Below are 27,701 nucleotides of genomic sequence, written 5' to 3'. Positions count from 1 at the left end.
CACAGATCTGTCTGAAATCATCCATCAATGAAAACATAAATAAATAAAAAGACAAAAAAAAGAAAAAATTCAGCTGAGCGACCCGAGACAATGTGGAAGCACAGTGATTTTGTGTGCCGACGGACATCGAAGCCGCTACACCAGGAAAATATCATAGAACCATCGGAAAGAGTCCATAAATGAAAATAATAAATGAAAAAAAAAGAAAAAAAGAAAAAGAAATTCAGGTGAGTGACCCGAGCAATGGGGAAGCACGGTTCGCTATTGCTTACAATGTGCAAGCATAGGCTGCTAGTATATGTATATATACAGGGTGTCCAACAAAAAATGTACTCCAAAACCAGTTATGAGGAGCCAAAATGTGAGTACATTTTTTGGGACACCCTGTGTATATATATATATATATATATATATATATATATATATATATATATATATATATATATATATATATATATATATATCTTCTTCTTCTTCTTTCGGCTGCTCCCGTTAGGGGTCGCCACAGCGGATCATCCGTATGATCTGATCCGTATGATCATCCGTATGATCCGCATAGTGATTTGGCACATGTTTTACGCCGGATGCCCTTCCTGATGCAACCCTGGTCGCCTCTTACGACACAGGGATAGGGTACACCTATTTTAACTGGGGTATACACCGGCCCAGTACACTGGTACTCATTTCGCCGACCTCGGAAGAATGACAGGCTGAGTCAACCCCCTGGTGTATTAATTCAGTGGCCCAACGGGGGGGGGGGGTAGGGCTTGAACTCAGGACCTTTTGGATCCCAAGCCGCTGCCCTAACCACTGCGCCAACACCAGGCATATATATATATATATATATATATATATATATATATATATATATATATATATATATATATATATATATATATATATATATATATATATATATATATATATATATGTGTATATATATATATATATGTATATATATATATATATATATATATATATATATATATATGTATATATATATATATATGTATATGTATATATATGTATATATATATATATATATATATATATATATGTATATATATATATATATATGTATATATATATATATATGTATATATATATATATATATATATATATATATATATATATATATATATATATATATACATACATACATGCAGATATACATTTGGCTGACAGGAATACCGGTCTTTGCGTAATTGCGTTATTGACGTGGCTGAACCGTTACTTTGGAATGTACTCTGTGTATGCTGCACTGCCTGATGAGTGGTATCCCCTATAGGACAATTGTTGACGGACGCATGCACACAGGGACTGATGCATGCTGAGACCGAGCTCCTTTTCTATATTAGATTAGATTACGTACTTGTACATTTTTAATAGGTTATGTACTCATACACTTTGTCATGCACACATACACTATTTCGTACACTCAACATCACCTCTGAATTTATGTACATTTAAAAAAAAATAAAACAACGCGTTGAAAACTGAACAAGGTACATTTTCATTACAATGAAAATAGTCATGATTCTGTCCTTTTCTCGGATTTTTATATGTGCTGTATGCTGTCGAGATAGGGGTGAGGTTGAAATCCAAAGGGAGGGCCTGGGTGGGAGGAGGCAGGAGAGGGGTGGGGGAGGGGCCCATAATTACCCGGCAATGCCATGTACCTTTGCTAGTCCATCATAATAAGTGTGTGTGTGTGTGTGTGTGTGTGTGTATGTGTGTGTGTGTGGTTGTGTGTCCCCTCCGCAACACCAAAACCATGATATCTAGTGGCCCAAAACTTTGGATGCATACTACAGGAACTCCAAGGGAGTGTAAAACTGAAAACTGGGTATTTGGGTAATTTTAAACACCCCCTTTTAAGATAATTAACAGGGTGCTCATCATGAAAAAACAAAAACAGGCCTTGGTTATCCTTGGTCAGCCTGCTTTCCCCACGCAGGGGTCCTAACTCCTAAGTTGCCATTTTGTTTTGGCCTTCTCAAAAATGCCTTGCCTTGGAGCCACGATGTGCTCTCATTGACTCTCTAATGTAAAGTATATAATCAAAATCTGTCTTCAGATTTTTGGATTGGAGCCTGTAGACTAATAAATTGTTGAAATCTGGAGTGAAAACGGAAAATTTTAAGAAATTATTGATTCTTCTCACTAAGAATGTATACTGTTTATATATTTACTTTAGGCAAGCAAGGCTGTGATCCCTCTTTCTCATGATTTACACAAGAAAATGTTAAATCACCAAAGCATGAAACTTTACTTTTTCTCATGTTCGGACAATTATATTGAGTAAAGAAAAAAAATTAAGGAATGAGCCGAAAGTGTAACTTCATTGAGTGCAACAAAAACAATTAACTATCACGATCGTCGCGAAGGCTCTCATGGGGGAAATCTCCAGAGTTAGGAAGGCAAAATATATTAAATTAACAATCAAATTTTAAAAAACGATAAACACAACAGGAAGATTAGAACGAGTAAAGCAATGGGAAAAGTGGTTTATGAATTCAAGAGAGAATTGGATAAATATTGTAATAATATTTAAATTCATTTACTCTTAAAAAAAAAGTTTATGCTCCATTGAGGCATTGGCTCTCTCCCCTTCCTCGTTCCTCCCCACCCTCCATCTCTCTCTCTCTCTCTCTCTCTCTCTCTCTCTCTCTCTCTCTCTCTCTCTCTCTCTCTCTCTCTCTCTCTCTCTCTCTCTCTCTCTCTCTCTCCCTCTCTCTCTCTCCCTCTCTGTCCCCTCTCTCCCTCTCTGTCCCCTCTCTGTCCCTCCCACATCTCTCTCTCCCACCTCTTTCTCTCTCACCCCTCCCTTAGTATTCCCATAAGCGAAGTGACGGGTGGTTTTGAAGTTATGGAGGAGACACACACACTGACACACTTACACACACTGACATTTATTATTACTCTGCGCTCGTGAAGCGAAAAGCGGGGTTAAGTGATCGGTCGTGTCATACGTGTGCCATACGTATATGTTAGCAACAGTTAGTCTGATTCATACAAAATTTAAAAAAGCGGCGCCCCTCCTCCTATATAATTTTTCAGTCATAATTATGACGTCATAAGTCTCGTGGTACAGGCACCATCTTGGAAAAACCGAAAAACTTTGCATCTCGAGTTCTCCCAAACCACTCCATGGAGAAAATGTACACATGGCTCATTGTCAAGTACTCCCCATGGGGAATAAGATGTGTTAATGATGATGGCATCTGTGCCTTCATTATCACGTTATAACATGAAACGTGAAAATTTGACGTGAAAATTTGACAAGTACAACGCTTGATTGGATAAGTAATGAAAAAAAAATTCTTTGCAACTGTTGGTCCAATTGACACAAAATTTTGACCATAGGTGTGCCTCCTCCTGTAGGAAATTATACATAATGATAATTATGACATCATAGGTCACATGGTACAGGCGCCATCTTGGAAAAAACAAAAAAATTTGCATTGCTAGTTCTCCGAAACCACTCCGTGGAAAAAATTTACACATGGCTCATTATCAAGTACTCCCTATGTGGAATAAGATATGATAATGATGATGGCATCTGTGCCTTCATTATGACCTCGTAATTTGACAAGTGCAATGCTTGATCCGGTCAGTATGAAAAACATTTTCTCTGTGGAGTTGTTGGTCCGATTTACATAATTTTCCACAAAGGTGTGCATCCTCTTTTAAAATTTTTAGTCATAATTATGACATCATAGGTCATGTGGTGCAGGTGCCATCTTTGAAAAACCAAAAATAATTGCACCTCTATATCTCGGAAACCACTCCATGGAAAAATTTACACAAGACTCATTGTCAAATACTTCCAATGGGGAATAATATTGGTTAATGATGACGTCGTCGGTGTCTTCATTATGACGTTGTAATTCAACAAGTGCAATGCTTGATCCGGTCAGTATGAAAAAAATCTCTGCAATTGTTGGTCCAATAGACACAATTTTCATCATTAGAGCACCTCCTCCTGCAGAAATTTTCAGTGATGATTATGATGTCATATGTCACGTGATACAGGTGCCATCTTGGAAAAACCAAAAAACCTTGCACCTCTATATCTCCGAAACCACTCCGTGGGAAAAAATTACACATGGCTCATTGTCAAGTATTCCCCATGGGGAAAAAGATGTTAATGATGATGTCATCGTTGCTTTCATTATGACGTCATATCTCGACAAGTGCAACGCTTGATCCGGGCAGTATGAAAAAAATTTATCTGCAATTGTTGAAACCGCTTGATGTTCCGGTTCCGTTTTTGGAGCGGTGAGAGGTCTCCTTCGGGGCTCCCTGCTGACGTTCTCAAAGTTAAGTTTCCGGTTGTTATTTGTCCCGTTTTAACTGTTTAATTTTCTCACCCACATGTTACTGTGTGTTCCTAGTTCGGTTTTGTTTCAACAATCGTGCTATTTTGTGAGTATTTTTGTCGACGTTCTTACCTGGTGTTTGAGGCCTAGGCCTAGGCTTGAGGCCTACCGGTTCCACTCGGTGTTCGATCGTTTTTTTTTTTTTTGCTCCCCATTCCCTTCAATATCTATCCTCCCCATTACCTTCAATTTTCATCCTCCCCACTTTCCAAACATCCCCCATTCTCCCAACTAATCTCTTCCTTATCTCAAAAAATAAAAAATAAAAAATATATATATATATATACCCAACAACAACAACAACAACACGCTCACCTTCTCCCGATTCTGCTTCTTCTTCTTCGACTTCTTGTTCTTCTTCTTCTTCTTCTTAACTTCCTCCTCGTCTTCTTCCTCGATTTTTTTCTACACTTCTATGACCTAATCTGTTGAACTCTCTCATACATTAATATTAACAACAAAAATGATCTTATAATGCTTCATCTTCCTCTCTCACACATGTGGTACTCTTTACTGTTTCACAATGCACTACTCTTCTGCTATTTTAACAGACTGTTCTCATTTCGACCTCTCCTTCATTCCTTGCTTAAAAAATCCAACTATTACAGCGCTTCTTCTCTCCATTCTCTGAATTCGCCTTCATTGCATCCATCAAAATTGTGTTAAATCGCATCTCTGACCTAAAACTTTTAAAACCACAGTTTGCCATGGATGCTCGCTTTCCATCAACCATTCTTTTTTTCCAACTTCAGTGCCAACTCACACCCCTCACCCCTCACTCTCACTCTCAAAGCAACCATCCCACTCTTCTCCCTCCAAGCCTCCCTCTCACCTCTCTCAAAAATTCCCCCGTCACCTTTCTCCCACCTTTCATCCCCCTCACTCTTCCTTCTCTAAGTTGCCCCCCTCTCATCCACCAACGTGCATCCCTCTACTGCCGTCTCACCTCCATCTCTTCACTCCACCTCCTCAAATCCTCAACTGTCTTCTTCCTTGTCTCTTGTCCCCCCTCTCCTCCAGCACCACAGAGCCTTTTCTCCTCCTTATTCGGCCCCCTCCCCTCGCTATTCTGCAATACCCCACACTCTTTCAGCAACCCTCCTTACCTCCCCCCCTTGTCCCTTGTCCTGCCCTCCCCCTCCCCCTCCACCTCCTGCACCCAAAGCCTCCTCCCTTACCTCTTCATTAAAAGTGTGGACCTCAAATATCCGGGACCTTCCCTCAAACCTTTCAGATCTTTCCATACAGGTTGCCACTGACAAACCAGACATTATCTGCCTAACAGAAACTTTCCTCTCCCAAGACGTGTCTGACTCCCAAGTATCTCTCCCCGGTTACTCCCTCTTACGGTATGACAGACCTGAGCCTCGTCCTGGTGGAGGTGTTGCTCTCTTCATCAAAGACTCTATTCCTCACTCTCCATGCACTGCTCTCACTCCCCACACCCCCAGGAATACCTCTGGCTTCGGCTTCCCCTCCACTCCCACCTCATGTTTATATGTGTACTGTACCGTCCACCGAACAGTGATGACTCCATCTACACCTCACTATCCGAAAACATGGACCATCTTCTATCTTCTCATCCAAACTCTCTCTTCCTCTTATGTGGTGACTTCAATTGTCATCACGCCAGTTGGCTAGGTGTGGGTACCTCTCTCACCTGCCATGGCACCTCAGCAAAAGCTTTCTGCGACTCATTGGGACTGACTCAATCGGTCAACTTCCCAACCCGGATCTCAACCAATGGTACTCCATCTCTTCTGGATCTGATTTTGACAAATTTCCCTGACAATATCTGCTGCTCTTCCTTCGCTCCAATTGGTTCTTCTGACCACGTCCTTGTCAAAGTGGACATCTCTCTGGCTGTTATCAGAGAACTACCTCACCGCCGTCGAGTCTGGCATTTCACTCAAGCCGACTGGCAGGGTCTCCGAGCAGCCATCAAACTTACAGACTGGTCTCCTATCACTACTTTATCAAACATCAACTCATCCTGGGAATTCTTTCAAAGAAACTTGCTCTCCCTCATGCATTGATTTATCCCCTCTCGTGTTCAGTTGTCTTACCCTTCCTCCCGCCCTTGGTTTACTGAAGCTTGTGGCGAGGAAGTTGTCCTGAAACAACTTGCCTTTGCCTCATGGAAAGCAAACCCAACTGAGGGCAATCTCAGTTCCTTCCACAAAGCTCGGAACAAGTGTGTAGCTACCCTCAGGAGAGCCAGAAAACAACATCTTTCTCATTTCAAGTCTGAACTCTCAAACCTCTCTCCCTCCTCAAAATCCTGGTGGCGTTTAATCAAATCTGTTTCTGGTGTATGTTCCCCCTCCATCCCCTCCCTTACCTCAAAATGGCCGCACTGCTGATTCCACACGTGATAAAGCTGAATGTCTAAACTCGGTGTTTGCAGCTAAATCTTGTGTCCTAAACCCATCACTATCTCTACCCACTTTACCCAGTCGGACCCAACTGTCCCTGGACTCTGTATCCTTTTCTCCTGACAAGGTGGAGAGCTTGCTTTCAAACCTCGAGTCAGATTCTGCAACCGGTCCAGACGGCATCAGCCCACGTGTCCTCAAAGCCTGCTCTTCCGCTCTTGCTCACCCTCTCTCTGTTCTATTCACCCTCTCATTTGCCCAAGGTCATCTGCCATCTGCTTGGAAATCTGCAAACATCACTGCCCTGCATAAAAAGGTGCAAAAACAGATCCCTGTAACTACAGACCAATCAGCCTTCTCCCAATCATCAGCAAGGTTATGGAATCCATCATCGCTTCAGACATGAAATCCTTCCTCTTCTCCAATGGCTTGATTTCCAATCATCAATTTGGTTTCAGACCAGGTCACTCTACCCTGGATATGCTGCTTCTGCTCTCCCATCAATGGATGGAGGTCCTCAATGCCAGACAGGAAATCCGAGCCATATCCATGGACACATCACGTGCTTTTGACACAGTCTGGCACCCTGCACTACTCACCAAACTCTCTTACTATGGTATTCAAGGCCATCTCCACTCATGGCTCGCAGACTTCCTCTCCTGTCGCAGTCAACGTGTGGCCCTAAATGGAGTTCTTTCATCCCCTCTTCCTGTGCAGGCTGGAGTTCCTCAAGGTAGCGTTCTGGGCACTGTTCTTTTTCTGCTTTTCATCAATGATCTCTCGGACTCTCTGGAAAATCCTCTATTTCTCTTTGCCGACGACTCCACCCTCTGCCGTACCATCTGTCATCCCTCAGACCGGCAAGCAGCAGCTTCTTCGCTCACTGCAGATCTGGATAAAATCACAAACTGGTCCAACACGTGGAACATGTCTTTCAATCCAGACAAATCTCACACTCTCACTATGTCTCTTCGAAAGGACCGTTTAGAAACCCCCCCATCCACTTTCTCAACAATCCTCTGGAAGAAGTCTTTTCTTTCAAACTTCTGGGTCTCATTATCTGCCATGACCTTTCCTGGGAAAGTCACATTTCCAACCTTGCCTCAAAAGCCAGTCGCTAACTGGGAATCCTCCGTCGTGCAAAGTCCTTCCTCGGCCCTCTTGAGCTCCTGACCACTTACAAAGCTTTTGTCCGTAGTCTGATGGAGTACTGCTCTCCCCTCTGGGCTGGTGCTCCTGCCTCCCACCTTTCTCGGCTTCATGCTGTCGAAACCAGGGCATTTAAGATCATCGGCATCTCCCGCAATGAAGCTGAGTCTTTGGGCCTCTCACTCAAGCACCGCAGGTTGGTCGGTGGTCTTTCTGTCTTCTACTGACTCCTCTCCAGCCTTGCCCCCCCTGCTCTCTCTGCGATTTGTCCCCACCACATTTCCACAGGGCGCTCAAGGTCCGCCAACAACCCCCTTCTGGTCAAACTACCAAAATCACGAATCACTGCTCATCTTCACTCTTTCATTCCTCTTTTTTCCTGCCTTTGGAATAAACTTCCTCACTCTATTCATTCGCATTCTTCCCTCCAGGCTTTCAAAACAGCTGTTCACCACCACCTCTTATCATCCCCTATCCAAATCCTCGATCTTTTCTACCCCCGATAATCCACCCAAGCCCACTTCCTTCAATTCCCCTGCTTTCCTTCCTGAAAGTCCCTGTAATGTCCATCTTCTCTTCGCCATGTTCCCCGTCCAATCCCCATCCCTCTCCCTTCCACTGTTCACCTAATGTGTCTGTTCCCCACTGTTTTGTCCCTTGCACTCCCGCCCCTCTTGTCTCATGCCTCCTTGCTGGGAGTTGTGTGTTAGCTCTCATACGAGCCTCGACCAAGGTATACAAAAAAAAACAAAAAAAACCGCTAACTGGTCAATCAAAACTTTAACTTATGATTGGTCTGGCACCAAATTGGATCAAAGAAAAAAACCCCTTAAAAAAACACAAGAGTTGGCTTGCACCAAGTCCTTCTCAAGACTGCGCAGGGAAAATATTCTCTGAATACCTTCAAGTTTAAGAAAGGATCCAGAGAAGAATTGTAGAATTATAGACCTGTTCGTTTGATTTCAATTGTGGGGAATGTGGTTGAGATATTAATTAAGGACCAGATGAGGAAGCATTTAAATAAAAACAAACTAATTAAAGGTAGTCAGCATGGGTTTACTAACGATAGGTCTTCTCGAACAAATCTTTTAGAGTTCTACAAAAGAGTTTACGATTGATTGAATGAGGGAATAGCAGTGGAAGTAGTATATCAAGACTTTCATAAGGAATTTGATAAGGTACCACATAGGAGTATGTGAGCCAAGGTGAGGGCTTTTGGAGTGACTGGTCAGGTAGCTAACTGGTTTGGATACTGGATTAGTAAAGAGTAGGCTTTCCAAAATGAGGTTAAGAGTAGCCTTTCAAATTTACAGATGACACAAAGCTTAGAGGTAAAGTAGATAGCAGAGAGAGGGTGATCACAGTCAAGAAAGTCTGGACACTTTCACAGATTGGGCAAAAGATTCCATCCATCCATTGGGACCATACTCTGTGCAGAGCGTTGGTGCTGCCTCAGCAATTTCCTTGGCTATTGGACACAATCCTGGATGGGTCGCCGCTCCGACACAGGATACCAACAATCTGCCACTCATTTTGCCGACCTCGGAAGGATGACAGGCAGAGTCAACCCCACCTGGTATTAATTCAACAGTCGAGTGGGATTTGAACTCAGGATCCTCAGATCCCAAGCCCACCACCATAACCATTAAGCCAACACCAGGCATACACATATCTACATGTGTATATATACCCCCATTTTTTTTTTCAAAAAGCATGTGGATAATAATCACAATAAAATCACACAAATAAGAAAATTGGAGAATTATAAAAGAATTGGCAGATTGAGTAGCACAAGTCCTGCACTGTACAATCAGCAAAATATTGGCAGGTGCAATTTAACCTGAACAATTGTAAGGTGCTGGGGATGGGCAAGAATAATGAAAATAAATATTACATGATGCAAGGGGGATAATTGGAACATGTCACACAGGAGAATTTAGGGGGTGGGAATGCATCGTATGGGGGTGGAGGGGTGGAGGGGGTAAGCAGACAGCACAAGGTCCATGCGGTGGTACAAGGGAAAATCCACACTCAGAGATTAGGGGGCAAAAATCTGAAGGAATGGTGGAAAAAGTGTATTGGTGAGAAAAGATACTACAATTTACTTGGAAAATAAAATACGAGTGAAAGAGGTCAGAAGAATGCCATCAGATGGCGCTATTAGTAAGTGATCAGGAACAAAAGAAAGAAAAGATGTGAGATGCTTCTTTACAAGAAAATCGTCCTCCACAGAAGGAATGGCCATTTAGCCCAATCTTGTCTGTGTTGTATTCAAGCATTATCATTATAATTAGCCTATTCTATCAATGCACTTAGGCACTTGCTACCCACATCCTCTTAGCTAACAGATTTACATCCAACGATACTGTGTATTCCCTAAACGTATTGCACTCAATCTTTTGGTGGAGAGGGCTGGTGGTGGGAGATGGAACGGAGGTTGGGGGGGGGGATGGGGGAGTAAACATATTTGATCACAGTTTTGGCCCAAAAGTAAGATCTTGCAAAAGATAATACCATGAGAGGTATTTTATGTCCAGATGATTGTGGAGTGGACAACTGCTCAATGATGCTGCACCCTCTGCTGGTTTTTTGGTGTTCTTGCACATTTTGGAGTAACTGCAATCCTCGACCTCCAGGTGGTGTGTTAAGATTGTCCTGACGTGCTTTGGCCTCAACCCCCAAATAGGGTTAAAAAAGATAACATATTCCAAGGTGGGCACTGCACATTGAACCCAATCCCTCCGAAACATGGCATTTTATCAGTGAGAGTGAGAGGAGTATCTGTGGTTAACAATGACTGCAGAATGATTATTTATTTTTGAGGAGAGGTTGTCCGTAATATATAATGTCGAGATAATTTGCTTCCCTGTGTAATCGGTTGCAACCGGCCTGAATGGCATACTTGGCTTCTGTTTAATGTGAGACTGTCTCCCACGCTTGGATTTTTTATGTCTTCGAAATTGAGGTTCATGGAAGAGGAAGATGGCAGAGAGGAGAAAAGCAACGTAGTGACAGTGAGGCAGCGGGACAACAAGCAGGGTAATGGAGGAACAGGAAAAGATGAACAGAGCAATGGATCCAAAAGGGACCGACAAGAGCACGAGGCTTGGACATGGACACACAAACTCTTCACTAACACACGTCAAGTCACTCGAGACGCGCAAGTGTGTTACATCAACAAATTAACACCAACAATTAACAAAAATCGTTAAACAAACAATTCCAGAACAGGAATCCTCGGTTTTAGAAGACAGCCTCTTAGAACTGAGAAGATGCTGTCCGGCCATGAAGGAGAACCCAGCACGAAGGAAGGCTTCGAAACAGACAAAAGATTACATTGAAAAAAATATTTTGTTTCAACAAAATCTGGATGTGAACTTTGCAAACTTGGTTCACACAAACTCATCATGGTCCACATTCACATTGAGCATTGTTTGCCTCAAACACTATAGTCTGCTTTTACAAACAACGTTCAGGTCAAACCGATGTTTACGATCATCTTTGTTCACCAAGAATCCCTGCTTCCCTGTATGTGACAGGGTTAACTCTTAGAGAGGTCATCAAATTAATATGCAACATATTCCTGACAGGTAAACTCGTTCTTCAAGCAGAGTACAAGTATGGAAACCTGAATCATCTCGCAAAGGTGTGCATCGCTGAAGAAAACACAAGGAAGCCGATACAAGGGAAAATCCACACTCGGAGATTATGAAAAAAAATCTTTGCCAGCTGAGCCCAGCATGAGCTAATCCTGGAAAAACCCACCATGCATTTATTCCAACCACATCAAAACAAAGGAAATCCACACGACACAGAATCCTCGATGGAAGTGGAAAATTTGGTGGAACTTCCACAAAATCTTATAATTTGCTAGCTTGGTGAGTTGCTTCATATTAACAGGATCGAATGATGGTTTATAGATATTTTAGTTGTGCATTTCAAAAATTCCAATCATGGGAATAGCATATTGGCTGAGAATGGAAAGAAAGAAGAGTACGAGATGGAGTAGGTGAGGATGGTGGGGAAGAAAGTATATACAGGAAATGTGTGAACAGATCCAGGGATGAGAGTATCATTGTGAGTATTTTATTTATATAAATTGCTTTTATTCCTTCTTTAATTTGTGTTTAAAGAAAGCAAAATGACCCTTTCCCTAAAGGAATGGTGAAGCCATAGTGGAGTGAGTGCAGTGAGAATCTTGGCATTATTACCTCCGCCGTCGTAGGTGGATGGAGGCTATGTTTTCACTCCTGTTTGTCCATCTGTCTGTGAGCAGGATAATTCAAAAAGTTACAGATGGATTCGGATGAAAGTTGGGGGACAGGTCGGGTGTGTGACAAGGAAGAATTGAATAGATTTTGGTGACTATCCAGACACTAGAATTTAAAAAAGTGATTCATCACCATTGAGAGATCGGTTTTCCAGATCAAGGTAGAGCATACTAATGGCTGAAGCGATTACAATGATTCTAATCTTTAATGCGAAGAATGGTTTCCGATGTACACTCAATATACGCGATATCTAATGATCGCATAAGATCTAGCGAAGTTTCAATTTCCTCCGTTGAAAACCGTTGAATGGTTTTTGATGTATGCTCTTGACAAAATGCAGACATGTATGCACGTACATGACCGATTGCTTAACCCTGCTTTTCGCTTCGCACGCGGGCTAATAAAGCCATCCATGTACCATGTTTCAGTTGAATATGTTAAAGGGTATGGGGGGAAAAAGTCTGAAAAACCACAGGTGAGACAAACGGATGGACAGATGGAGAGCAAACCTATAGTGCCCCCTGGTGAGGCTGGGAAGGCACTAATAAAAACGACATCAAATAGCACTACTTGTATGAGTGCCCCACAACCTTGTATCTTCTTCGCCTCCACTGTGTGTGTCATATGCAGATTAACTCTTCTTGAAATTGCACTGGACGGCAATAGGATTGAATCTCCTCGAGAATAAGGTGAACGTTCTTCATGCCCGAAGGACTGTGCTTCGAGTGCGTCATAATACGGATCAAAAAAATAAATGTGAACGATGACATTACATCAATAGATTTTGGCTCACCTTGAATATATATATATATATATATATATATATATATATATATATATATATATATATATATATATATATATATATATATATATATATATATATATACAGGGTGTCCCAAAAGTCACTTCGGGATTTAGAAATTAAATAACATTTCTGTTTTTGAATAATTTGTTTTTCTTTTCTTTTCAGAATTTGGATTGTCATTTGGAAATTACCCATGGAAAAATTCACAACTGAACAAAGAACCAAAATCATGGAATTTTATTTTAAATTTCATCGATCAATTATTCTCACCCAAAGAGCATAGCTACTGCCGAAACTTCAATGCCAGAAAACCACCTTCAGATTTCATGATTCGTCGGTTGATTCAACGTTTTCAGCAATTTGGGTCAGGAAGTGACTTGCCCCGATCTGGAAGACCACGTTCAGTCCATTCGCAGATTAATCGTCAACGTGTACTGGACAGTGTTCAAGAAGAACGAGAAACATCGATCCGCAGACGTTCTGACCAGTTGGGGATGTCTAAGATGTCACTATCACATATCAAGGAACAATTTGCACCTGTACCCATACAAAGTGCAGTTGGTGTAAAAGTTGAAACTGACTGATCATGGACAACGCTTAATTTACACAGTCCAAATTCAGAGGTTGGTCAATGAATAAAACGAATTTGTTCATCAACTAATTTTGAGCGATGAAGCGCATTTCTATTTGAACGGTTTTGTGAATAAGCATAACTGTAGGTTCTGGGGATTAGAGAATCCTCGGGCTATTCTTCAACGTGGGTTGCATCCTCTCAAATGCACTGTCTGGTGTGGTGTAACGTCAGAAAGGATTTTCTGCCCTTATTTTTTTGAAAATGAGGATGACAGTGGAACGACGGTCACTAGTGAGCGGTATCGAGCTGTGCTCGAGAATTTTGTGCATCCTGCAGTGAAGGATAAATCTGAGATGTGGTTTCAACAAGATGGAGCCACTGCCCACACGGCATCGGCCACGGTGGAGCTTCTAAGGCAAATTTTTGGACACCGAATAATTTCCCGAAATTCAGAAATTTCTTGGCCATCACGTTCTCCTGATTTGACGCCTCCCGATTATTTTCTTTGGGGTTACCTAAAGGAGTGTGTATACATCTATAAGCCCCATACAATTCAGCAGCTCAAGGACAACATCTGTGCAGAAATTCGAGGGCTGCAGCCAGAGTTATTGTCCGCTGTTATGGAAAATGCTGTCGAAAGAGCCCGTCTCTGCGAAGACAAAAATGGAGGACATCTCAGCTGAATCATTTTTCATAAATAAAGCAAATTTATCTCCATTTTGTAAATTTTCTTTTGGTATAAAAATAATCTTAGATTATTAAAAAAAACAGAAATGTTATATAATTTCTAAATCCCTCGGTGACTTTTGGGACACCCTGATATTATATATATGTATGTATGTATATATATATATATATATACTCCATACATATATTTGTGGAGTGTGCTTTCACATTGTGTAAGCAATAACGAACCATGTTTCCCCATTATCTCAGGTCGCTCACCTGCATTTGATTTTTCATTCATTTATTTCAAAAAAAAATTTCATTTATTGATATTTTCATTCATGGATGTTGTCCAACGATTCTGCGATTTTATTTTTTTCTGGTGTACCGGCTTCGATGTCCATCGGCACACAAAATTTCAGCTTTCTCCGTCACCTGGAAGGTCCCGATCTTTAATATCAGTCAGTGAGTGAGTCAGTCAGTGGATAGAAAGAGCTATATATAGATATATTTATTAGATGTATAATATCATATTTGATGGCATTCTGATGGGTGGAGGACAACACAGGGATACACCTTATAAATAAGGAATGCAGTACAAGGGAACTTGTATGCAGGAGGAAACCATTTGTACCATCATGCTTGTAATTTATCCACAACACATTAACATAATCTCAGTTTATTTATATCAACATCAGTTTATCTCAGTTTATTTATATTAACATAATATTTATATTAACATAATCTCAGTTTATTAACCCATTAACATAATCTCATGGACCTCTGTTAGCTTGTACATGTTGCTGTGTTTGACACTGGGAGTAACTGCTGAAATCTATCTGTCTGGATTATTGCGTGCATCTTTGTTCCTTTCCCATTTCGTTCCAATTTTTATCTTGCCAAAACAAAGTTTTGCAAGATATGTTAGTCAGTTTGTATGTTTTTTTTTTTGTCTGTAATCACGTATAAAAAATTCTGAGGGAAAACACAGTTATCATTGGAAATTTTTGTAACTTCGCATATCAGAGGCCTATAGAGGTCCCTTTCAGCGCATAAAATTTTGAAGGTCAAGGTCAAAGGTCAAGGTCACTTTGGCGCAAATCTGGGGAGTCAACGAAACCCTTATTTTTTGAGTAATTTTGATCATATCGTCTTCAAACTTCATGGGAATATAGTTCATGGTCTGGCGCTCAGCTGATTAATTTTTGGTGGCGATTGGCCTTGACCTTCATATGTTTTTTATTTTTTTTATTTTTTGGTCTGTAATCACGTATAAATCACTCTGCAGAGCACAGTTATCATTGGAAATTTTTGTAACTTCGCATATCAGAGGCCTATAGAGGTCCCTTTCAGCGCATAAAATTTTGAAGGTCAAGGTCAAAGGTCAAGGTCACTTTGGCGCAAATCAGGGGAGTCGATGAAACCCTTATTTTTTGAGTAATTTTGATCGGATCGCCTTCAAACTTCATGGGAATATAGTTCATGGTCTGGCGCTCAGCTGATTAATTTTTGGTGGCGATTGGCCTTGACCTTCATGGTTAGCACCTGAGGTCAAACATATTTGACCCCAAGGTCAAATTTTCAAGTTTTAGGAACCATATCGTGTAATACCTCAAATTGAACACCTCAATGAGTGCTTTCTAGATATGTCAAGATTGAGACGTTATGACGTCATTTGGTGACGTTATGAGGCAAAAGCATATTTTTCATGGTGACTCTGTAGAACGATTCTCATCGGAATCTCTCGTAGGCAGCTATTCCTCAAGGAGTCGCTCCTGGTGGATAGCAGCTCTGTTCACCTCAGTCTGACCTTAAAGAAGTCACACGTGGTCACCTTTTGGCAAGATACGGGTCACCCTGTGGGTGACATTGGTTTTTATTTATTTATTATTATTATTATTTTTTTACAATTCTCTTTATTCGTTCGAATTACCTCTGTCACCGAAGGTGAAGGAGGTTATGTTTTCACCCCTTTCTGTCTGTTTGTCTGTTTGTCTGTTGGATATCTCAAAAAGTTATGGATGGATTCTGATTAAATTTTGCGGACAGGTTGGGTGTTTGACAAGGACTTTTAGTGAAGATCCAGTTAGATTTTGGTGAAGATCCAGATCGGGATCCGACTATGAGAATTTTTAAAGTGATTCTTCACCCTTGAGAAATAGTGCCAAAAAGGATATCTAGCACGATATCTCACCAAGTTATGGACGGATTCGGATTATACTTGGTGGACATGTTGGATGTGTGACATGGAAGAAGTGTTTCAATTTTGGTGAAGATCCAGATCCGGATCCGGAACTGATAATTTTAAAAGTGATTCTTCACCATTGCGAGATAGTGCTAAACTGATATATAGCAGGATATCTCAAAAAGTTGTGGATGGATTCTGACGAAACTTGGTGGACAGGTTGGGTGTGTGACCATGCCAAAATATTTCGATTTTGGTGAAGATCCGAATCCCGATTTGGATACGAGAATTATTTAATTTTCAAAGTGATTCTTCACCATTGAGAGATCGGGCCAAAAACGATATAGTACTGTATCGCATGATAATTCAAAAATGTATTGGCCCTGATATGTTCTCATGGATCAGGCATTACGTGGTGGAGGTATGCGCTTCACCGAGTGCCCTTCTAGTTCTTGCTCTTTCTTCCTTCATCTCTTTTACTCTCTATTCCTCTCTTTCATTGTCGATCTCTCTAAGGGGAAGTGAATTTTTGCACATCAATTTTTTTTTTTTAAAGTAGAAAACAGTTCTACATTAAAGTTCACCCATTTAATACAGAAAAAGAGAGTAATCAATCTAAAGATGGTTGCCAAGTGCAAGGCCGCATTCCTCTAAGTTTCATGTTATTGTAAGAAAGACTGTCTTTGTGCTTTGGCTTTGTTTATAATGGTTCTAACAGAGTACGATGCTGTAAAAAGCTTACAAGATGGTGACCAAACAATACATGCACTATAATCTCGGAATTTTGAGAGAATGTGAGGGCCTCATTTAGCATAACAATAATCAATGAAAAAAAGAACGAGCTTGCATTTATAGGTTTATATTTTTTTTTCTTATTCCCTGTGTTCAGAGTTTGTCAGTTTGTTAACTTCGTCTACTTTCTGATCATCTCTTCCATAAGCTCTGACATCTACCTAAATATATCAAGGTTTTTTTTAAGTCACACCATGTCGCTTCAGACTGATAACGACAACCACATGCATTTAACTACATTCTTCTAACATTGTTTATGTGACGAAAAGTGAATTCTTTACTCGGTTATTATTATTATTATTATTATTATTATTATTATAATTATTATGACATGACAGTTACATCAGTCAAAAATGAAGTAAAAACGTCAACTTTTTAAGTGAGATGTCATTTATCCTTTGGTGGAAAACCATGAATATTACCCTGAAATCAATAATTATTATCGGGTCGTTTGTCCAAGGATAACGAAGTCGAGGTTCATCGAGTATTTTAAACAAAGACATGTTGTGCTTACACTACGATGCGGGGACAACTGCTGCGCCCCCAGCTGCATGGCTGCAAGTCAGCTTTTACATAGCGCTCCACACCATCGCCCACAGCGCAGGACACCGCACGGCTCACCACCACAGCACACCAACCCCTGAAAAAACAACCAACCACAATCGTTATATTCCCTTCCTCGATGGCTTTGTCACTGCCTTTAAGTCATGTCAAATGTTATTATTAAAACTAATTATAAGCATAGGTGACACTTCCCTATGCTCTTGCACCTAATACAATCGCAAGGTGTGATAATGCTGTACATTTGATGAGATGGACTTGTATTTAAGACAGTTCATTGATACATATATATATATATATATATATATATATATATATATATATATATATATATATATATATATATATATATATATTTTGAACAAAAATGGAAACACTAATGTGAAGTCACTTAATATGGCGTTGGGCCACCACGCGCGGGCTGTACAGCCATTACGACGTGTATGCACCATGGCATAGAGTCCACTAGCATCTGGAAATCTGCAGGAGGGATGTGACACAATTCTTCAACGAGAAAGTCAATCAATTCACACCTGTTTGATGGAGGTGGAAAACGCTGTCTCAGGCATCATTCTCGAATATCCCATAAATGCACGATTGGGTTCAGATCTGGTGACTTAGAAGGCAATTACATATGGAACACATCAGTGTCATGTTCATCAAATCATTGGGTGACCACACATGCTCTGTGGATGAGGGCATTGGGGTGGGGTGGGGGGGGGGTCTCCTCTTGCAGCCATGATAGCCATAATTGGAGGCAACAGGTCTGTACAGCATTTTTATTCATGACCCGAAGCTGTTCGTTATTTGCTTAATGCTGGGATGTTATTTGCTTAACATATTTGGCCACACCTGTGGGGAAGCTGTTGCGCGGTGTCCCTCATTTACCCAGGTGTTTCCATCTTTTTGTCCACTACCTGTATGTATGTACAGTATGTATGTGTGTATGTGTGTATGTGTGTGTGTGCATATATATATATATATATATATATATATATATATATATATATATATATATATATATATATATATATATTGTTGCGAATCTGGAAACCATTATCGCACTCGTCATTCAGGTCCTTTCAGCTCAGTTATCTCGGTAAGTGCATGTTCCATAGATAGATCACCTTCCATTGTTTAATGGGTAAAAATCGATTAAATGTGCTGTGATTCATTTTAATCGTTAGAGTTCGATCAGAACACAAAGAAGAACGACCCTCCCCTCCACTGCAAAGAGGAAGAAGAACCCTCCCGTCCCGTGATGCAATGACGTAAACAACTCCCTCCCACCCGTGGTTGAGTGGGGGATGGAGCACGAGGGCATGAGTCACGTCGGGAGCGGGGAGGGGGCCGATAGGAATAAAAAAAGGGACCCTCTGCTTGGCACGAGTTGGTTCTTGGTTCTTGTTGGAGAGTTGTTCATCAGAAGAGGGTGTTGTGGCTGGTTGGTTGTCGTGGTTCTTCTTCGGCCTGGTGGTCGAGGAGTGTCGGCCTGGTTCAAGGATGGTCGAGTTGGTTCGATGTTGTTGTTCTGCTGGTGCTTCTTCGAGTTGGCTGTGCAGTCGGTGGTTCAAAGGGTCGTGCTGGTTCTGAGTTATCTTGGTTCGGCCTTTGTTCTGCTTCGTGGCCTCATCTTGGTTCGGCTGGCTCTCCTTGGAAAGTGACGGCATCTTCGGGAAGGCTCGGTGTTTCGTCTCACCAGCACGTGGTCCGGAGCACGAGGGGATCCGCTGGAGCTCAAGAAGGATCGCGGCTCACGGCGATTGGATCCAGCTCGCCCTCACTGGAGCCCGGGTCCGAACAGCTTGAAGACCACACGAGGTGGAGAGGTTCGAGATAGGCCCTGGACTTCAGCTCATCTGTCCCTCCGTGCTGAAGTCCTGATTAATAGCATCAGCCACCATTTCTTGGGTGTGTGTTTGTGTGTGTGCGTATGTGTGTCCGTGGGCCCGTCTAACAAGTAGAGAACTGTTAAGTGCTTTGTGTGCTGTAAATGATTGCATTGTATTTATTGTATTCGGTATAGTTCTGCTCTTGCGTGCTTCCCTAGTTCCCCGATTACTGTATAAATAAACCCCCATTGTTAAATGTTTTCAGCTCGTCGCGTCGATTCTTTCATTGACTGAGCAGGTTGTGTGTTAGGAATTAGAAGGCCGTTGGGCCGCCATAAGGGGACATTCAGGCTGGCGGAATTCCGCGATATCACCGCTCGGCTACGCACACGGAACGGGCCGCTTAAGCGGCTCGCTTCCGTACGAGTTCCGTCGAGGGTGAAGTACCCCACAACCTGGATCACGTGGGTACTTAGGTAAGTTGAAGTTGGCAATTAACCCTACCCCACATGATCTCCCCATTGGCGTATTTCGGTCCAAAATAGCCGGGACCCGTCGACCCGGACTTACCCGGGCCGGCGATCTGTAAATTCCGGGCGATCGAGCCGAGACGGCCCCAACCTCTTCATCGAGGGTCGTGCTCGTGGCGACGCGTCGGCGGGAAACCACAACAATATATATATATATATATATATATATATATATATATATATATATATATATATTACACTGCAAACATCCAGACTGAATAGTTTGATTGGCGATCCTTTCCATAAGGATCGATGATCAAACTATTTGGACTGGACTATTGATTTAACTTTTCCACTTGGAATTTTTGTCTATCCAAAAAAAAAAAACCCTCTTCTTTTCCTCCCTGCTCCCATTTGTCGAACCACCTTCCAGAGGCTGTGCTATCCCACTCTTCTCTCCAGAACTTCAAACAGGTTGTGCACCGCTATCTCGTCCTCGTCCATTGTTATCCATAATCTTCATTAACCCCTTAATCCAACTCTTTTACTTGCAGGTTGCAGTGTTTCCTCTCCTCTATCCACTTTAACTATTCGTTCATCCTCATGTTTATTGTGTCCGAGAATTGCCCCACCACCCTACTGTTGTGGGAGCTTCGGTGGATCTAAAGTTGACAATGACTAAATCCATGTGGACCCATCTACCAGTACTACTCGTTGGAAGATGTCAATGATCCCATGGTGTCTTTCACGACGAAATATTCCTCAGATGACACCACAAGGTGGGAATAGTTGGAACTATTCTGTCCAAAAATGGAAGAACATGGTATATCCATTTTTGTCAAAATTCACTTTTCACATGAAATCGCATCTTGAGTATCTCCTCTATCTCTACATATGTCATGGACGAGAGAAGCATATTTCCCTCGATAGGTGGATTCAATAACAGTAACTCCGCATGAGGTGGGCATTGAATAAACAAAGCACAATATTGTGAAATTTACCAAGTTGGAGTGCTGTATTCTTCCATTTTTGGGTAGTATTAAGGTATAGTAGTAGTCGTAGAAGTTAATAGTTGCAGCCTAAAATTTTCAGGATAATTTAGGTACGAAATTAATTTACAACAAAATCAATTGCCAACAACTTTATTCCAATTCCTGCATGTAACTAAATAGTTCATCGAACACATTACCCCACAGTGTCTTGAGAAACAAGAACATTGTCCGGGTCTACGAGAGGAAAATTTGATTGGTCGTGATGACGTAAAATGCCATAATATTTTGTCCAAGTGCTGCTAAACGGAAGGGTTTTGAAAGTATTAAAAAAAAGGTGATTTGTGTTCTGCAGTGTTAAAATATATAATTCAATTGAAATTAAATAAATATTTTGAAGGTCGGAGAAAAAAAAAAGATTCTGGAACTTTATCGGCGTTGATGCAGTGTCTCGATACACTACTTTAAGCGTAGTTTTGGCTTAATGGTTAAGGTAGCAAGCTTAAGATCTTAGGGTTCTGAGTTTGAGCCCCTGTATCCCTGTTTCTGTCTGTCAGGTCAGGTTCGATCTGTGACCTGCTACAGGTACCATGTAAACCTGTACTAACCTGTTCCATGATCGGGTTGTCGGCGACTAAACCGTCTCCCCCACCAGGTTTTCTGGTGAGGAGGGTGTTTGGATATGGAAACCCAGCAGGATTAAAAACAAAACCTGTCAAAGGGCGGAGGAGCTCCTCGTGAGCCAACGGCCATCCATATCTAGTGCCCAACTGTGTCTGCGGACGTCCTCCTGCAGTTGGGCCACTTCTTATTAGGAGGTTGGTGGCAGGATTTGCACTCCGGCCACCGTAAAACCCTTCATTCCGCAAAACGCAAAAACGCAAAAAAATCTGAAAACCCACTCCGTGGGAGTACCTCCTGTGCAGCTTCCCTTCGCAGGGCAGCTCACCGGATGACGGGATTGGGGCAAAGCCTTCGGGACCCCCAATCTTTGATAGGAGGGAAACCACGGGGTAACATCCCTGGGTCAGATTGCGGGAAAGTGTGTCGGAGTGGTGATGAGGTGTCGTCCACCAGACGGCGGTCTCCTTGGGTTAACCTGAGGCGGTCCCTTCGGGTGGGTGCCTGGAATGTCCTATCCCGAAGAGAGGATGATCACCTGTCTCTGTTATCATCTGAGCTCAAGCGTTTGGACATCGGGATCGCAGCTCTCTCTGAGGTTCGGAGACCGGATTGCAGCGAGATAATGGTAGGTGGTTACACCTACTATTGGTCTGGTCGCTCTGATGGTTACCATACCCAAGGAGTTGCTGTAGCTGTGTCCAATAAGCTGACCCCAATGATAATTGAGGTAACACCGGTCAATGAGCGTATTATGAGATTAAGGATTCGTCACTCCTTGTGTCATTTCCCTGGTCTCTGTTTATGCTCCGACTGAAGTGAGTGATCTCACCGTGAAGGATGCATTCTACGCCACACTCGAGTCTGTGGTTGATCAGTGCCCCAGACGAGATACACTTCTAGTCTTGGGGGATTTCAATGCATCGACTGGGACTGATAGGGACGGTTATGAGGTGTGAGTTGGTCCCCATGGGTCAGGAACTATGAACCAGAATGGCACTAAGTTCCTTGACTTTGCAAGAAGTCATGAACTTAGGGTGGCTGGTTCATGGTTTCAGTGCCCACAAGCTCATCGCTGGACTTGGTATTCCAACGCTGGCGGTGTGGCAAAGGAGATTGACCATGTCCTCATTGACGCTCGTTGGAGGATGATCCAGAACTGCAGGGTCTACCGGAGTGCTCAGTTCCTCAATACTGACCACAGGCTTGTTGTAGCAACTCTAAAGCTGCACCTTAAATCCTGGAGAATGGTACCATCCCAGCCAAGGCTGGATGTTGCCAAGCTCAGGGATGAGAGAGTAGCTGAGGAGTTTGCGAACAGGCTGAGTGGACACTTGGGGGGTCTGGGTGCTTTGGGGGGTCCTGAAGAGTTGTGGAGCGCCTTCAAGACCACCGTCCTTGATGTTGCCGGTGGATGCCTTGGAGTTCACCGCAGGGCAAAGAAGAATTTTGTCTCTCAAGGGACACTGGATACCATTGACCAGAGTCGCAGGGCCAGGCTGAATGGCAGAGCTGAGCTGTTCAGGGAGCTGAGGCGTAAAACTGTACGTGCACTGAGGGTGGACAAGGAGGCCTATGTGCGGGGAATCTGTGAGGGGGTAGAGCATCACCTGTGGACAGGTGATTCTCGTCCCGCTTACAGGGGAATTCGCGCATTACGTTCATCCAAGCCCATCCCTCGGAGCACTACAGTTCGAGCAGAGAGTGGTAGGCTCTTGACAGAGGAGTCTGAAGTGAAGGCCCGCTGGGCCGGTTACTTTGAGCGGTTGTACCAGGCTGATCCCCCAACTGTCGAGTTGGACGTCAAGGGTGTTACAATCCCTGTTGCTGACCCTCAAATCAACTGTGGTCCACCTACGCTTGTGGAAACACGGGCTGCGGTGAACCAGTTGAAACGGGGCAAAGCTCCAGGGATCTGTGGCATCCATGCCGAACTTTTCAAGGCTGGTGGAAATGCTGCACTCGTGTCGTTGCATGCAGTTTTGTGCTCTGCCTGGAACACAGGCATCATCCCAACTGACTGGAAGAGGGGCCTTGTTGTCCCTCTCTGGAAAGGGAAGGGTGATCGCCAAGACTGCAACAACTACCGAGGGGTGACGCTGCTCTCAGTGCCGGGCAAGGTCTTTGCTCGGATAATTCTCGATAGGGTTCGCCACCATCTGCTTGAGCACCAGCGTCCAGAGCAGTCAGGCTTTACACCAAAGAGGTCAACGATTGACCGTATCCTTGCCCTTCGTGTCCTCAGCGAACGCAGACGAGAGTTTCGGCAGGGGCTGCTTGCAGCCTATGTTGATCTCTGTAAAGCGTTCGATTCAGTGAATCGGGATGTCCTCTGGAGGATTCTTGGTCTTCGTGGGGTGCCACCGAAACTGATCGATCTGATGTCTGAACTCTACTCTGGTACTGAGAGTGCTGTGAAGTGTGGTGGTACCATCTCTGACTTATTTCCAGTTGTTACTGGAGTTCGTCAGGGATGTGTACTTGCCCCCACACTTTTCAGCACTTGTATGGACTGGATTCTAGGGAGGATGTCGGAGAGATCAAGTTGCGGTGCGTCATTTGGGAATGTCAAGATCTCGGACCTTGACTTTGCAGATGATGCAGTCATCTTTGCGGAGACTTTAGACATCCTCTTGGGGGCCCTCGAGGTGCTGAATGAGGAGTCGGAGCCGTTGGGATTACGGGTTTCTTGGGTCAAAACTAAGATCCAGGCTTTCGGTGACATCTTGGATGCTGCTGTCCTGTCTGTGTCTGTTTGTGGTGAGGATGTTGAGGTCGTGGAGAGATTCACTTACCTTGGCAGTGATATTCATGTCTCTGCTGGCTGCGAGTCAGAGGTCAATAGACGTCTGGGTCGGGCCTGGGGAGTCATGGATTCACTGGATCATGGGGTGTGGCGCTGCCGGTACCTGTGCGGGAGGACGAAAGTCCGAGTCTTCAGGTCCTTGGTACTTCCAGTCTTGCTCTATGGGTGCGAGACTTGGACTCTGACCAAGGATCTGAGACGGAGACTTAATTCCTTTGGTACCAGGTCTCTTCGGAGAATCCTTGGCTATCGCTGGTCGGATTTTGTGTCCAACGAGCGGTTGCTGAGAGAGACTCGGATGAGATTTGTTACCTGCATTGTCCGTGAGCGTCAGTTGCGGCTGTATGGACATGTGGCTCGTTTTCCTGACTCTGATCCTGCTCACCAGATTCTCTCAGCGAGGGAGTCTCATGAGTGGAGGAGGCCAGTGGGTCGACCACGTGCCTCATGGTTGCAGCAGGTTGACCATCATCTCAAGGAGATGGGGATGGGCCTGGCATCTGCCTGGGGGATGGCCAGACGGAGGCCCCTGGAGTATCGGCGGAAAGTGGACGCAGCGACGTGCTGTTCTGGCACATGCTCCCATACCTGAATTGACCTGATCCCTGTTTAATAACACCAGGTGGGTTGACTCAGCCTGTCATCCTTCCGAGGTCGGAAAAATGACTTCCAGTGTACTGGAACCAGGGGCTGTTGTATCATTTTTTCAGCAGCACACCTGTGCTTCCAGCAATGATGCAACCAGCAGCCACAGGTTGCATAAAAAATAATAATAACCACCTTATTTAACATGTCCAAGTACTGCTATATGGAAGGGGTTTTGAAAGTGCGAAAATGTGACTTGTGCTCTACAGTGTTCAAGTATCCTACGATCAATTTGCAATTTGCCACTGACTGACAGCAATACAAATACTTATTACTGACCCAAGGTATCAAAAAGCTACATATATTGGACAAACAGTTTCAAACGGAGAACCTCACCGCCATTAGAGCATTTAAATTGCATCGGATGTGAATTGTTGTTCCCAGCTTGCCGGCTCGATGACAGAAGACGCCATTGGCATTTTTGCCTCCTCGATCCCTACCACGTTTGGAATCCCGTGCGGGCACAGGCAACTTCCAGAATAATTCAATTGAAATAAAATAACGTTTTAAAGGTCATAAAAATGATAAATTCCAGAGGTTTACTGCTGTTGATGCAGCGTCTTTTATACCACCTTATTTACCATGTTGCATTCGTTGTTTGTGCCTGTTGTTTGTGTCCTTTATGACATCCATTTTGCTCTTGACTTTTTTTCTGATAACAATTTTGATTTTGATGAACCATTTTCTGCTATAGAGCATCTGTGGCACCGAAGCAGTTTCTTGGCAAGGGTTGGTTTGCCATTGTCTTCCCAGCAGTCATTAGGGCAGGAATTTGGCCACGGTGCCGGCGATAGCTCACGTACTCTTCGCGAAGGACATCCGTGGGATCTTTAACATCCAACAACGAATGCTGGCAGATGGGACGCCCATTTTAACATCCATCCATGGGACGGCACACACATTGATGAATGGCCATGCCTGTGAAACACCAGCTGACAATTTGGAGCTGGGCTGAGATTCAAATAGGCGCAGGAGGCTAGACAGCTTAAATGTGAGTGTGCATACCTCTAGGGAGTCGAGGCCATCCTGCCAGGCCCTTATAATAAAGAATATGAATTGGGATTGAAAACAATTAGTAAACTCATTATTTCTCATAGCTCTAAATTTCATTTTTGCCTCACTTTAAAGCTCCTATGTTTGGGAAGAAACAAACTGGCTTTTGATAGGATGGGGTGAAAGAGGGAGTGGGGGAAAGGAAGAGGGGGGTGGTGGATGGTTGTAGGAGAGGTAGAATGTTTTGTAACAATGGCCTCTTTGTAGCTCAGCATCATATGGCTAATAAAGGGTAGAGGTTATGAAAGGTGAGTGTATAAAATGAACGGGCCAAGGAAGGAATTTAAAATTATTAATCAAATGCATACAAGCCGCTATTTTGACCAATTTTTTTATTTTTTTTAATGATTATACAAGGCATGTTGTTCTCCAGATGCATTTGTCAGCGCATTCTAGTTAGTAAGAACGAGTGAATGTAAAAATGCACGTCGAATAACAAGCGCTCAATGTTTGTGTCAAGCAAAATAGTGGCCGTCTCGAATTTCAAGAACCGGGGGAAAAAAAGTCTCACAAAATAGCTTGAAAAAATTCCATGCTGAGCAACACACAAGTCTGGGAAATCAATTTTTCTCACCATCTACAAAAGTTTTTATCATGTTTTTAACTAAGGCCAAACTTGCGTGGAAACATTGGAATGAAGTTATTAAACAAATGCCACACAGTGGGCTCTTCTGAAAGTTACAGTAAAAGCCTTAACATCTCAAAAGCAGTCTGAAGTTGAAGACCCTTGGATGTGCAAATCAGAACAGCAGTTTGAAATCAAGTTATGAAACGATTCTCTACGGGATTCAAATGTGAAGAGCGATTGAAAAATGAACTTGATAGATACATTTCATCCTGCAAGCAATGATGATCCCATTTGTCTTGATCTCCTCTCTGTTTTTACTTCTTATCTACCTTTGACATAACAGTCATGCTTGTCTGACTTAGCATAACAAATTATTGTTTTGATGAGGTCATGTTTGGAAATGTGGAACAATGAAACATCCTCCTTTTGCTTTCTATCTTAACCAATTATGCTGTGGATCAACCTTGCTAATGGAGCAAATAAAATTGAAGCATTATTGCTCAGCAGACCACAGAATTGACTCCATCCATATGGACTGGCAGCATAGCTTGGAGGTAAGCACACTCACCTCTGAGTTGTCTAACCTGTGTTTGAATTTCGACCAGGGTACAAACGGTCACTGGTGTTTCGCATTCAGGGCAATCCATCACTGTGTGTGCTGTCCCTTGGATGGACGTGAAACTGGGTTTCTGGTTTTACAAGATTAGGTGGTGGATGTTAAAGATCCCACTGTGTCCTTCACGAAGAGTCGTTGAACTATTGCTGACGCCCTGAAAAAAATGACAAATTCCTGCTCTAACTTAAAGGGGGAACTGCATCAGAAGCACAGCTGCACTCCCATTATAAGTAATGGAAACCTGCAGCCACGTAATGCATACAAAATAAGAGGATAGTGCTCACACCACCTGTCGCACCATCCTATAGTATTGGTTCAAGAGCGCCAGCCAGAGTGA

General features: G+C 42.9%; 1 protein-coding gene across 1 annotated transcript in view; it reads right to left on the bottom strand.

Annotated features, from left to right (window-relative positions):
• LOC147027152 (uncharacterized) overlaps positions 1 to 27,701 on the bottom strand; it is a 63,811-nt gene that overhangs the window by 20,304 nt on the left and 15,806 nt on the right. The window contains exon 2 of the mRNA XM_085883322.1: positions 17,718 to 17,843. Within this exon, the coding sequence (XP_085739448.1) occupies positions 17,718 to 17,843 (126 nt within the window). The remainder of the gene's footprint in view (positions 1 to 17,717; positions 17,844 to 27,701) is intronic.

Source organism: Eptatretus burgeri, chromosome 5, assembly GCF_056783735.1.
Source record: "Eptatretus burgeri isolate ZD-2024b chromosome 5, Ebu_testis_v1, whole genome shotgun sequence".
NCBI lineage: Eukaryota > Metazoa > Chordata > Myxini > Myxiniformes > Myxinidae > Eptatretus > Eptatretus burgeri.
Note: the sequence above shows the minus strand (reverse complement) of the source record. Positions and strands in the feature narration are given on the sequence as shown.